The sequence below is a fragment of the Zonotrichia leucophrys genome, chromosome 3 (genome assembly GCF_028769735.1).
Source record: "Zonotrichia leucophrys gambelii isolate GWCS_2022_RI chromosome 3, RI_Zleu_2.0, whole genome shotgun sequence".
In the NCBI taxonomy this organism is placed as follows: domain Eukaryota; kingdom Metazoa; phylum Chordata; class Aves; order Passeriformes; family Passerellidae; genus Zonotrichia; species Zonotrichia leucophrys.
In genome coordinates this window covers 76,801,258-76,814,551 of record NC_088172.1, presented here as the reverse complement: position 1 = coordinate 76,814,551, position 13,294 = coordinate 76,801,258, and the positions used below count along the sequence as shown (strand labels likewise).

Sequence of the window (13,294 nt, the reverse complement as noted above, 5' to 3'; positions counted from 1 at the left end):
AAGAGTTTAGAGGACTGTAAATAGAGTAGCTCAATGAGCCACAAGATGATTGAGTCCAATGTTTAACCAATCACTATCTCTTCAATTAGATCATAGCACTAAGTGCCATGTTCAGCTTTTTCTTGAATGCCCCCAGGGATGGTGACTCCATCACCTCCCTGGACATTCCATCCCAATGCCTGAACAACCTTCCAGTGATGAGATTTTTTCTGGGAAGTCAAGTGCATTGTCATCCTGTAGCAATGATTGGCAGAGACTCCTATGTCATAAGCTTTCTGTCTGTAAATTTGATCATACTTGAAGATATTAAATGTTTCAATAAAACCTATTATTGTCTCAACTGAGTCTGGCAAGGAAGGGAACATGCCCCAGTCAGATATTTTAAATAGTAATCTCAAAATGTGCAGTATCCTACATGGTAGTAAAATGTATCCATTTGAATCTGGGATATTTAAATTCCAAGGAAGGAGATTATGTATCCTGTATTATGGAGGAAAAACTGTGTATTTCCATGTGTGTTTGGTAATGTGCTTAGGCTATGGTTTACAAATATGAATTTGTGGAAGTCAGGGTTGTGCTTCAGATTCTAAACCTGTTATCCTTCCTGGGAGCCCTGACTGCAGAGCTCTATTAAATCCCATCAGCTTCCTTGCTCCCAATGATCTGGCCCATCTCTTTGCTGGTAGTTGCTTTCTCCAATCTTTTCTTCCCAGCTGGCAAAAGAGAGTGTTTACTTGTATATCAGACATTGTAGTTGAGTTGATGATAGTGTCTCATCTTAAATTGCTGGTATGATTGTGCTGATGTGCCAAATTCTGCTGCTAGAACAGCCAGAACATGGGCAGACATTTCCTTTTACATTCTCTGCTGTGGGGCAGTGACCTTTGACAGTAAACTTTGGGATGGAGGGAAGGGAGAGGGAAGAGGAGAAAGGAGAGGCAGTAAAATCTCAAACCACTGCAGAAGGGAGAAATTTGCTGCAGCAGGTTATACTCTACAGTATGTTACCTGAGGTATTGTCACTCATATATTTTTAATGCTGATGAGGGCCATATTTCATACCTGGAAAAATGCGTGTGCATCAGAGAGGCCGTGAGTATTGTAACAATATATTTTCCTCCCTAATGCCACCAAGAGTTTTCTGAAAATGAGAAGCTATCAAATTACATGGGGATTTGGCCAACCATGTATTCCAAAATTAAGCATTTCCATCAGACATAGTGTTGAGCCAGTTTACTAATGCAGACTACTTTGTCTCTGCACATTGTCCTAATAGAGCCAACTGACATGTCTTTTGCCATTGGAGAAGGACAAAGTTTGAAAAGAAAATTCAGAATTTGTCCCAAATATTTCTCTGGGTCAGAGAAAGGCTGAATGGTTTATTTGTTCCTAGTGCTGCAGGATTTTGCATTAGAATAGAATATTTTCTTTTATTCCATGAATTTTCTTGTCAGATACTTTTTATCATAGACTGTGTTCTCATATAATTTCATCACCAGATTTTAAAAAATATTCTAACATATCTGGTTAGATTTCCTATAACTATCTCTGTTTAATCTTCTTAGTTTGAGAAATTGTTCCGTTTGAATATCTATGCTTGGGTTCAATGTCTCCTACTTTCAGGAATACTTTGTAAGCTGATACAACTCTAAGCTCAAATGCAGTTAAACATATATCTGTACAAAGCTCATGGAAGTTATGTGATTGCTCCCCTCTTTGTCTCTGAGTGATTATTTGCTGAATATGCATCTTTAACTTCTGCTCATTCAGCAGGACTTCTTATCTGATTCGAGTGGGTGCATGCAACTTTATGAATCAGATTTAATAGTTTCAGAGTCTTGAGCTGATTTTCATAGTTGGGTGGTAGCTGAGTCCAACAGCAAATATAGGGGCATTGCATTACAAACAAAACCCCCACTTATTTCCTCTCATGGTTTAAGCCCATCAAAAAAGCACCATACAGCCACTTGCTCACTCCCCTGTGGTGGGAACTGGGGAAAGAATCAGAAAAGTAAAATTAAGAAAGCTCATAAAACTATCTATTTTAATGGGTAAAGCAAAACGTGTGTGTGGAAGCAAAGTAGAATAAAGAATTCCTTTACTCCCTATTGACAGCCAGATGTTCAGCCATCTCCAGAAAAGAGGGTTCCTTCACTCATAAGAGTGACTTAGGAAGGCAAATATTGTCACTCCAAATGACTCTGCTTCATTCTTGTTCCCCCTAGCTTTTTTTAACTAAACACTATGCCACATGGGGTGGAATATCCCTTTGGTCCATTGGGGTCAGCTGTCCCAGCTGTTTTCCATCACAGCTTCTTGTGCATCCCCAGATTATTGACTGGTGTGGCAGTGTGAGAAACAGGGGAAAAAAAGGCAACATCTAATACCATATGGCCTGATTAGAGACTCAAAATCCCTGGAGGGTATGTTCCAGGAATCAGATGCCCTGGATACATAGAAGGATGTTCTGCTAGATATTTTATGTAACACCAAAAATTATTTAACAATGAAGAAAGTGACGCATACAGCATCCTATTTGAGGTATAAAGGCTTCAGGATCTCCATGATGAAAGGGTGCATTAAGATAAATGAAGGCTTGAAAAATGTAAAATAATAGGAAAATACTAAAAAATAACAAGATATGAGAAGTCATTGACAAAGGTTTTAGCCTGTCAGTTTTTGAGTTAGCAGTCTTTGAAACCTTATAATAGTATTATATTGAGGTTCTAATAAAACATAAGAGAAGTTTTATAACCTGTGACATGGACCCAAACAAAACAAAAAACTTTTTTAAAATCAGTGGGTTTTTTTAATTGTAACATATTCACTTTTGTATTGTCCTGCAGCATATGCTTCAGGTCAAAGCATTCCTTGTCTATAATACATTGGAAGATAATTTCAGATCCTTGAAACAGTCTGGAACAACGCAAAGACAAGTTAAAGGACAGCCATATTATTCAAGTTATGTATTCAGTCCTATTTAGTCACAAAATAGGACACTTTCCTCTGCTTTACATCACTCTTAATTAGATTTCTCTATTCCGTTTTATCCTCTCCATCTCCCTCCTTGCTTTTGTCTCCTGTCACAAAGCCGAAGTTGTGTTACCAGCTCATCTCTTTTCCATACCTATATGTCTCCAGAAATGCAGGCCAAAACCAACAGATTTATCACAGCCTTAATGACAGCTGGCTGCATGCTGAGTGAATTCTTAAATTCCACAAAACTACTTTTCTTGCCAAAACATGTGGAGTTGCAGCAGTCAACATTTTATTGGGACTGTTATCTCCAGATGAAGAATGACTCGGCTGGAAAAAATTATTTGGTATCAGCTACAGACCTATTTTTAGCTTCTTGTTTGGTGAAACTTCAGAAAATATAATTAGCCATATGTTGAGCGATGTTCTCCACGTCTTAAATTCAATTTCTGCAAGCCACATTTAAGCACTACCTCCTCCACAACTTTACACTTAGAATCAGAAGACATGGTAGGGTTTTTTATGAGAATGTGATTCTTCATACTTCTTTGAGTATATATTTGTGCTTATGAAGATTGTAGAACTGGCAGTACTTAAGACTGAAATCTTCCTTTTGTTTACATGGGAAGATTTGTGCAGGCAACGGTACTGGAATCATCCCCTACTTCTGTCACTTATGAGCTTCAAGCCTAGCATGGGGACAATGGTGTTCTCAGAGGCAGGAAAGTAGTGCAGGTCAGAAACATTCATTCTCCCCCACAAGTATTTATAGTGAAAACAAAACAAGATTACTTTAATCAAAAACATATACAGAAAAACTTAAGGGTTTGTCAAAAATAAGAGCTTCTAAGTGAAAATATTTTTTTCCCCAAATGAAATCTAAACCAACTGTCAAATTTCAAATTGGATTAAAACAAATCAAAAGATTAAATCACATCTGTCTGGCTAAGTATTGGTATGGAATTATAGTCAGGTGCTTCATGATACTACTATGTCCCCCAAATCTGAACTTGTGTTTGGCCTACTTTTCCCATAATACAATTTCAGTTTTTCCTTAGGAAGTTTTCTGGGAAATGAAGCTCAGTTTTTGCTGCTCTGTAAAGGCAATTTGAACTATGTGAATTGGATAAATGTTACCTTTCTATTTAAAGAAGAAAAAGAAAACTCTTTTGCTAGAAGAATAGTAAGGCTGGAGTTTTATTTTTCTAGTCGGTGGAGAAGTGTTCTTTGGTTCCTCTCTGATTACAGGTGGTCTGATTCAAACTTCTCATTCTTTCACAAAGCTGCCAAATAGAAGAAGTTGTTTTCTTGCAACATCATGGTCCATGTCACAGAGCAGAAGTGTACAAATGCTAGAGTGAAGGGAGAGAAGAACATTTGGGGTAGTTTCACACTGCTGAATGGTCTGACAAAGCTCACAATACAAATAGAGCTTCTGCAGCCTCTGTCATTTCTATCCCAGCTGTGCTCAGACTAAACTCTATGTAATTGAAAGTCAAGCCTCTTGGCTATGATCATATAAAACCCAGTCCCAATGTTCTTGTGTTTCCACATTTTTGTACTGATGGCAAGTACATCTGCTGTCTATCTGCTTGATCTTACTCTCATTGACTTACTTGGCCTGCTTTTTTCAGTTGGCCTCATTGCTATTTGAAATGCAAAACATTTAGATTGCTGATGATCTGTTTCTAGCAACTTTAAAGAAGGAGACATAACACCATTTATTGACAAAATTGAGACCTGCATGTCACCCTTATTTTCAGGAGGCTCCTGATGAAAGCCTGTTGTCCCTACTGGAGCCATTTTTTTTCAAATGACAGTGGCAGTTGCCTTTTGCAGGTCACAGTGCTTAAGAGAGTTTCTGATCCCTTACACAAAGGGTGAATGTATAGATTGTTTCTGAGGCACCTCTGTTAATGATAATCCATTGAAATGAGTTTCAAGATTACTACAAATTGTTTCATGGCAGTCTCATGGCTCAATATTGAGTGAGTGACATCACACTGTACGAAACAGTGCCATAGAATATAAGGATTTAAATAGTCAGAATGACAAAAAGCAATTTGAGGAAAAAGTAGCATGTTTACTCACATTTCACTGAGTGAAATGTGAAATCAACTGAGTTGCTTTATAGAGCTTTCAAAGCACAAATAGCAAGGATGTTGATCATTCTATCGGATTTTCATCAGTAAAAATTAGTAATCAAGGCTGTTTTTCCTATAGTTAAGGGAATCAACTTATTTAACTGAATGTGTTGTTTTGGTCAAGTGTTAGTACAGCTGAGATGGAGGATTTATTTGTTTTTGTAGCAGGTTTAGATGAAGTTAGCTACTTTGCTTAACCTCTTTCTCAGTAGCTGAAGGCTTTTCCTAATTTTACAGATTACATTTTCCTAATTTTACAGGTAACTTTAATTACAGAAAAAGTCATTAGCTTAATTAAAAATAATTTTAAAAGAATAAAACTTCCTCTGCATAAAAATAAAAATCTATGTTTATTTTATAGTTGAAGAGTAGGTAGAGTGTTTACTTTTACTTGTTTTCTATAGACATTCAAAACAGCAAAACTTGACTGATATACTGCAATGTATTTCAAATAATACATTTCCTACAATTCCACTAAATACTTAATGACTATTCTCACAATTTCCAAAGAAATACAATTTGTTATGGTCCTTTTGTGCTCACAGAACAATCTAATTCTCATGACCTGTGAATTTAAGTCTGTATTTATATTCTCTGGTTAAGCATTTGCCAACTTTTAATGACTTAATTTGTCTCTGATTAGCTTACTCTGTAAGACTTCTCTTGTAAGCAAAATGATATTTTTAATTTAAAATGCATGCTCATATGATACAGATAATCACAGGTCTGGGGAAGAAAAAAGTGAATCCAGCATGGATTTTTTTTCTTTCCCTGGTATCCAGATTTACAGTTTAGTAAATATTATGAACAAACCTCTGCTTAGAAATTGTTTTAGTTTGAAAACTTGAGAGACATAATCCCATACCCCTTCAGAATACACTTACTGCTGAAAATCCATAGTTAAGGTTATGTTATTCCTTTATTAGTTCCATTAATGTCTTTGAATAATGGCTTCCCATGTGGTAATCTAATTGTTGCTTGGAATAATTGGGATATTGGCCCATTGTCATAGATCAGGTAGGAAATTGATAAAAGAAAGATAAACTATTAGTTTGATGGGGCATGGGAGTCTAACTAGGAATGTTGAGATAATGGAATTGGTTAATTTTTGATTGAAAGCCAATGACATCTACACAGTGAGTCCTGTTGAGCACTTGCCATGATTTAGGAATATTACTGCCCAACTCGGTGCCCCCACCGAGACTCTCCAAACCACACAGTGCTGTCTCTCACTGCCCCATTCTCCCCTCCCCTTCCCAGCTGTGGTGGGATGGAGGGAATTATTAGAGGTAAGAAAGGCAAAGATCACAGGTTGAGATAAAAACGATTTATTGGAAACAACAAGATAAGAAAGTGAACAGTAACACCAACAATGTTAATGACAGAGGGTACAGGAAAAGAGAATTCACCCAGAAAACCTCCTCAATATTAGACACTATAGGATGGTTGCCTCTGCCATGTTTTCTTGACCCTTGTGAGAAGAGTGTCCCTTTCCCCTTTCCCCAGCAATGATATGAGGTAGTACTGAATAACCTCATGATCCCCTCCCAGCTATTGAAAAAATTAACCCCAGCCAGAACCAGGGCAATAGTAGAACTTGCAGAAACTCTAGTACATGGAATATTTAAAACTGAACATGACAGAGGTGAAAAAGTGGATTTTGGGTAATTAGTTTTTCATTGGCAAAGGGGTGGACTAGTGACCTATTATCTCATAAACACCCTTAAGTCTGTTTGAACACATACTTGGAATTCTATATGTCCTCTGATCCCATTTGAAATTCTTTTGTATCTACCAGTAGGAAATCATTATGCTGTGAAAACGCTGGACAGTAAATGCTTAATTTTTGGTCTTTCTTACTGGACAATTAAATCTCAGTATTTGTACAGTCACTTGTTTACTTGCAGTAGAGAGGACAGAACTCAGAAATCAACTTGTCCCATGGATCACAAAAACACCTAAAATTGGCCAGCAGCACAGAGAATTTAAAATGGTGGGAAATATGCAATGACTGCATTGATTTTTGATACTTTGTATTCTAATTATTTGCATTTTGTGTCTTTTACAGATCATCTGAAAGGAAAGATAATCCAGAGGCAGATACAGAGAGCAGCTCTAGGTGAGAGAGTAGTATTTCAGACAGGATACAACAGGGACAAGCTCTCTCCCAGGGCTGAATCTGCTTGGGAGACAGGCTGTGTTTTCTATGACAGATTTTTTGCCACAGTATTTCTACAATAGTCCATGTCACAAAGAACATGTGAAATTTGCCTGAATTTTGACTCCAAAGGCATCTAATTTTATGTGTGATGAGAAAAAATAATATGAAATTCTTACAGATTTTGGAGTTTCTGATTAGTCTAATCTGAATTCTCATTAACAGACACTGATTTGTCCTGAGGCTGAGCTAGTAGCTATATTGCCACTATCTAACATTCTTTTTAACTTTTCTCATTCCAAGGGGAACTGAAGGCATATACAGTTCATTTCTCTCACATCTACTTATTGAAATTGAGAAGTTATTCTTGCCATTTCTGTTGACACAGCTGTAAGGCTAAAATTGTCTGTGTAAGTTGCTCACAAAAGTGTAGTCATCCAAATTTGGTTTAAGATGCTTTAAGCTGACTTCCCTGACTTTGTACTGAAATGGCCTAGGAGTGTTTAGAAGAGAATTCCACTTTGGGGTGAGTAAACTTCAGTCAAAATTTGACAGAAAACATCTGGGGCAATCAGTTTAGATCCCTCCTCATTTAGATCCATGGAAGAATCCCAAAATGTACGTTCATGGACCTCCTTCAGATAAAAGATTGCAGCTGATATGAGTATTTCTATGTATACATAACATAGAGAACATTATCTCTTAATAAGAGAGAGAAAATTTGGGGACTATCTTTTCTTACAAAAGTCAGGTGAGTAAGTTACTTCAGAATAGCAAAACTTTCTGTTTCTAGTTTACCCATGCATTTCAAGCTTTGGTGATAATGTTATTGTTTCATACCTTTATCCTTTTTTATTTTGATTTAAAAATCAGCACTCAATGTAATTTTGTCTGTCAACAAAGCCCAGGTATCAAACTCAGTTGATTTTTATCAGGATGAGAAGGGGAAGGGAAGGAATTGCTGATCTCTTCTTCCTGTTATCCAGTGACAGGACACATGTGAAAGGTTCAAAGCTGCATCAGGGGAGGGTCAGATGTGAAATTAGGAAAAGATGCTTTACCAGAACAGGCTTCCTTGATAGGTGATCAATATCCCATACCTGATTGTTTAAAAAGTATTTGAGCACCCTGTTTCTAGTAATATGCTTTCACTTTTGGTCAGCCCTGAAGAGGACTAGATGATTGCTGCGAGTCCTGTTCAACTCCTCCCCTTCCCTGCCCTCCCTGTCCTTCCTCTGAAGTTCAATTTAAAGGTGCTATCTTCAGAATAGCAATGAATAATTTCTTTAATTCATTCCAGGTTTGAATACCATCTATTTAGTAATTTTTTTAACATTCTGACAAGTTATGTCAAGATAAATCATAGCAGTGCTCTTTATGAGAACTCCTTATTCAATGTTTTGAAAAATGAACTAATATATTCTGAATATATGTTTCAATCTGAATGATAATATCTGGTCTTGTACACTGACTTTTTTACTACATAGAAAAATGGTGTTTCAAATGCTGTTTTCAATAACTGAGCTGTTTTTTATAACGTAGGTAGGTATTATTTTTCATGTCCCTAGGAAATGCCATAGTAGTGACTTTACAAGCTATACATTCATGGTGTGAGTATTCTATTAGTATTTCACCTCATAGCAGGCAACCTGTGTGTTTTTGCCTTTTTGTTTTGAGCATTGCTGTCTGCTTATTCTCACTGAGTCTGGAATGCACAAAGTATTTTCCAGTATTTACATTATTATTTGAAATACTCTGGATATTTAAACTTAATATTCATTCTATGAGTTGGGGGGTATTGGTTGCCTGTCTGCCTTTCTGGGTGAATGGTTTTTTTCCAAAGAGTAACAGGTGCCAAGTCTCCCAGGAACTTCTTGATAATCAGAATGTCATCAAGATATTTTTAAAAGAAAACTGTGTGGTCAAAAGTCTAATTAAGGGTCTGTTGAAATCCCAACCTGAAACAAAACACACCATTGTTTCAACTAGAAACCAAGTTAAGTTAACATCTTCCAGCTGCTTTTTTTTTTTTTTTCCATTAACTTAAAGCATTTTATAGTTAAAACTCTTCAAGAAACTATTCTAGTCTGATTTGAAAGAGTGTAGATCTGTTTCCCTTATGGCTGTACTTAAGATGTGGATTTCTTTTTGAAGGAAAACACCACTACTCAGCCCATTGCTCTAAGCTATCTCTTTTAAAACACCATATGCTGGGAGTTAAAAAAGGACAGAAATAGATGGGAGGTATCATCAGAGACAAGGGATGTTCAAAGTTTGTCAGTACACTACCAGAAATATTGAATATTTTCTATAAATTTGCAAGGATTCATCTCAGTGTGCCTTTTGTCTTTATTAACTGCAAAAATACCTTATGCAAATAAATAATTTTAGTTATCTTTATTAAAATCTTTCAGAGTAACACACTTAACTGCATTTTTAGGCAGGATTTAAAGTTCCTTTTGCATGCTTAACTGCACTTCAGGAGTATTTAAGATGAAATAATGTGCACACTGCCTAAGTATTGACAGCAAAAACACTGGATCACAAACATGCTTCAGGGTGGAAAAGATGGGAGAAAAGAATGGAAAGAAAAGCTTTCCCTGGGGTTTACAGTATTTTAGAAGAAAAGTTGATGTTTTATATTATTCTAGTGAAGCATTATCTTATGATGTTTTAAAGTAGTAGTTTTGTAAAATGCAAAGCCTGATGACAAAACCTTCTTGCTTCTGAGGAGGATTGTTGGGAGTAAATTATTGTCCAACTCTGTTGTCTTTGTAAAGCTACTTGAAATGAAAAAACAAAAAGAGGACATATGTGGGTCTTTGTAAGGAATTTCCATCCCTTGTACAGACTTCAGTATTAAGGCACAGTTTTATCAATATTTTATTAAAAAACTTCAACCAAACCAAATAAAAAATACTTGTTTTTCCAGATTTTGTAACTTGAATTTTATAAATAAGATTCTGTATTTCTCATATTATTCAAAGACTGTTCCCCAGTTCTTTTTTAAGCAAAATTCCCTTGAAAAACTGATTCCTCATAAAAAATAAAATGACGAGGTGATTCAGAAACAACAGATATGTTTCAATCCCTGAAAATGCATACCAGGATTTGATTTGGTGTGGTAAATGCCTGCGAGGAAAGATTTGGCATGTTATTTTTATATTTGGATTTATATCACATATTTGGTTTTAAGCAAAGATAAATTCCTGGTTATCTTTCTTCCCTTTACAGCTTTATCTGTACCATTTTTTCCTACATTTTCAAAGCTAGATGCCCATTCTAAAGATGTTAGTATCAGTCTATGCCCTTTTTCATTCCTTGCTGTGTGTTTCTTTGTAGCATGTTTGATTCTGCTTCCTCACGTTTCCTTGTCTAGAAGTGAATGAACGTGATCAGCACAGAGGACAGACAGTGCTGTATAATGAATGCATCATGGTACTCCTGCAGGAGTATTCCAGCCAGTCTTAGGAAAGGATTTCAAGCAATGATTCCTCCAATGCTTTGATGCTGCCACTACCATATATCCAACATCAACATGCAAATATGTTGTCTGACAAATTTCTGCATATCAGAAAAGATACAAAGGGGAACTGCTGCTTCTAGCTGTCCACTGTCAGATCACAGAATGATTTGAGTTGGAAAGCAGGTTTAATCCTCCAGCCATGGGGAGGGACATTTTTCACTATATTAGGTTGCTCAAAGTTCCATCCAACCCATCATTGAAGCATTCCAATGTGGCTCATGCCACTAGAAATGCTGGTCCACCATGATTTGTACCTGCTCTGGATATATGTTCAGGAAGTGTATGGTAGTCCTCTCTGCAACCCTTGCAGCCTCTCCTAGACATATATAACATTAATTAGTCCAATAATTATGACTGTCTTGAATTAATCTGCTATGATCTGTGTGAATGGAAAGCACATAGCACTTCCAAACTGCTGGTTTGCATCAGAGTTAAACTGCTCTTTAAACAAATCCATATTTAAATAAAATGAACTTGGTTTCTTTCACTGCTTTGCATCTTGTAACTGAGATGACATTTAACTTTTTTCATATGAAGCAGAAGAGTCTTGATCTGTACTAATGCTATGAAATGAAGAGACACAAGTGTTTTCAATCTCAAAATGACAGAAGCTGAGGAAACTGGCAGTTTGTGTTTTCCCACACAAATCCAGCATAGTCCATGGAGAAAAATAGATGGCCTGTTTTAAGACCATCATTCTTGGTGATGAAAAATGATATCTTATGTATGGGCTAAATAAAGCATTTTAGAGAAATAATCAGAAGTCCATAATTTCAAGGAGGTTGTGGTTTGTTTTTTTGCTTGGTTGAGTTTTTGGGTTTTGTTGGGGGCTTGTTTGTTTGTTGTTTTTTGAAAGAGATAAGGCAATGTCTCCAGTACTACCAGGCATCCAAGAGCTAAAATATGCTAGAGAGCAGTGTAGTCAGTTTACAATAGCCTCAGAATAAGGGAAAGATTCCTCTTAGGAATACACAATTTTCACAAGTCACGATCTTTCTGTGTGTTATGTTCTTCTGTACATTTGCGCTTGAAATGTCAAACAGCAGTGGTGGTTTTGTGGTTTTGTGCATGCAGCACACTGATTTTTATTCGTAGGGTGACCTCTAGTGGCATCAAGGCCATTTTCTTTAGAGATGAATTTAATTTCTTTAGTGTTTCAAAAAGGAAATAGGAATGGTGAGTGACAGAAAGCTGGTAAGATTGTGCTTGCTAAAAGGGACATTTATTTTTCATTATTATTAAGACAAAGATACCAATGTCACAACTGGATGAAAATTCAAAATCAGTACCTCTTTGCCTTTATTAACAAGTTTTACTCTGCCAAAGATACAGATACTTTTGAATTTGCTTTGTACAATTATTGAAATGTATTAGATACTTTTAGATTATTTACCAAAGTGTTTGTTAATCAAATGCTTGCTACAGTATAGGGACAATTAATTTTGAAAATATATACAAGCAGTTATTTGGACATTACAAGTTGTTAGACTATATCCTTTGGTAACTGTGAAGCTACACACTGTAGCAAACTTACTCTCTTGGTTTTGCATGCTATTTTGTGCTTCAAGTCAGCACAGTTTATGGCTGAAACTATGAGCTCTTGAAGAGTTTTTTATTTTTGTATCTGCCAAGTTCTTCTGTAAAGATGATCACAATCAGGAAAAAGCCATGGATTCAAAGCAGCAGCTAGACAAGCTGCAATGATGCCCTACCACAGCACTTGAGGTTTCTTTTAAGGTAATATGTTTTGGGATTTTCCCAGTATTACATGGGATGTAAGTTTAAAACTGTAGGAGTATATTCTAAATAAGACGACACTTCTTCCACCTGTCTCTTCAGGCCTCAATCTCACACAGACTTTTCTTTCTACAGGTTTCTCTCCAGTCCTTCCAGAGTGTTTTGTAGTTTTATTTTTTGCTGTATTTTTTCTATTACTTTTTTATCAGGGTTTACTATGTCCAAGGTTAAATTCTAGAAGCAGGCATGACTCTTCTCTTTCAGTTTGTCTTCAAGAAAGAGAATACTGATATTTACTGGAAGTCTTTGCAAATATGTCCTCCTCAACTGTCAGAGAAAATTCTGAGATTACTTTTGTGCCCCTATTAAACTTCCCATGTGACCCACTCAAAACCAGTGATCAGACCTTAGAAAAGAGCAAAGACATTTTTGGATCAAGTGATATTTTTATTAGGAGTCATGAACTTGTGGCACAGCTACCCAGTACTCAGCATTTTGACATTGACTTTGGCATTTCACTGTTGTTGGAACAGCTTGCAGCTTCTGTAAGCTTTCTTGTAGTAAGCATTTCTTCTGAAATAATGAAAAGTTCAGTGGGAGTTGTATTATTATTTAGAAATTCCTTCTGGTGTCTTACAAGACAGAATGTGAAGATGAAGCTTTCAGTTCTCTAATTTGGTCTATTAAGATAAGATAGTAAGATTCTGTGAGGGTAGTTACACATTGGAAAAGTCATCAAAGAAGTTTGCAGGA

General features: G+C 36.3%; 1 protein-coding gene across 1 annotated transcript in view; it reads left to right on the top strand.

The window, feature by feature from the left end:
* KIF6 (kinesin family member 6) overlaps positions 1-13,294 on the top strand; it is a 172,759-nt gene that overhangs the window by 135,313 nt on the left and 24,152 nt on the right. Inside the window, exon 17 of the mRNA XM_064708913.1 lies at positions 7,189-7,239. Coding sequence (XP_064564983.1) covers positions 7,189-7,239 — 51 coding nt within the window. The remainder of the gene's footprint in view (positions 1-7,188; positions 7,240-13,294) is intronic.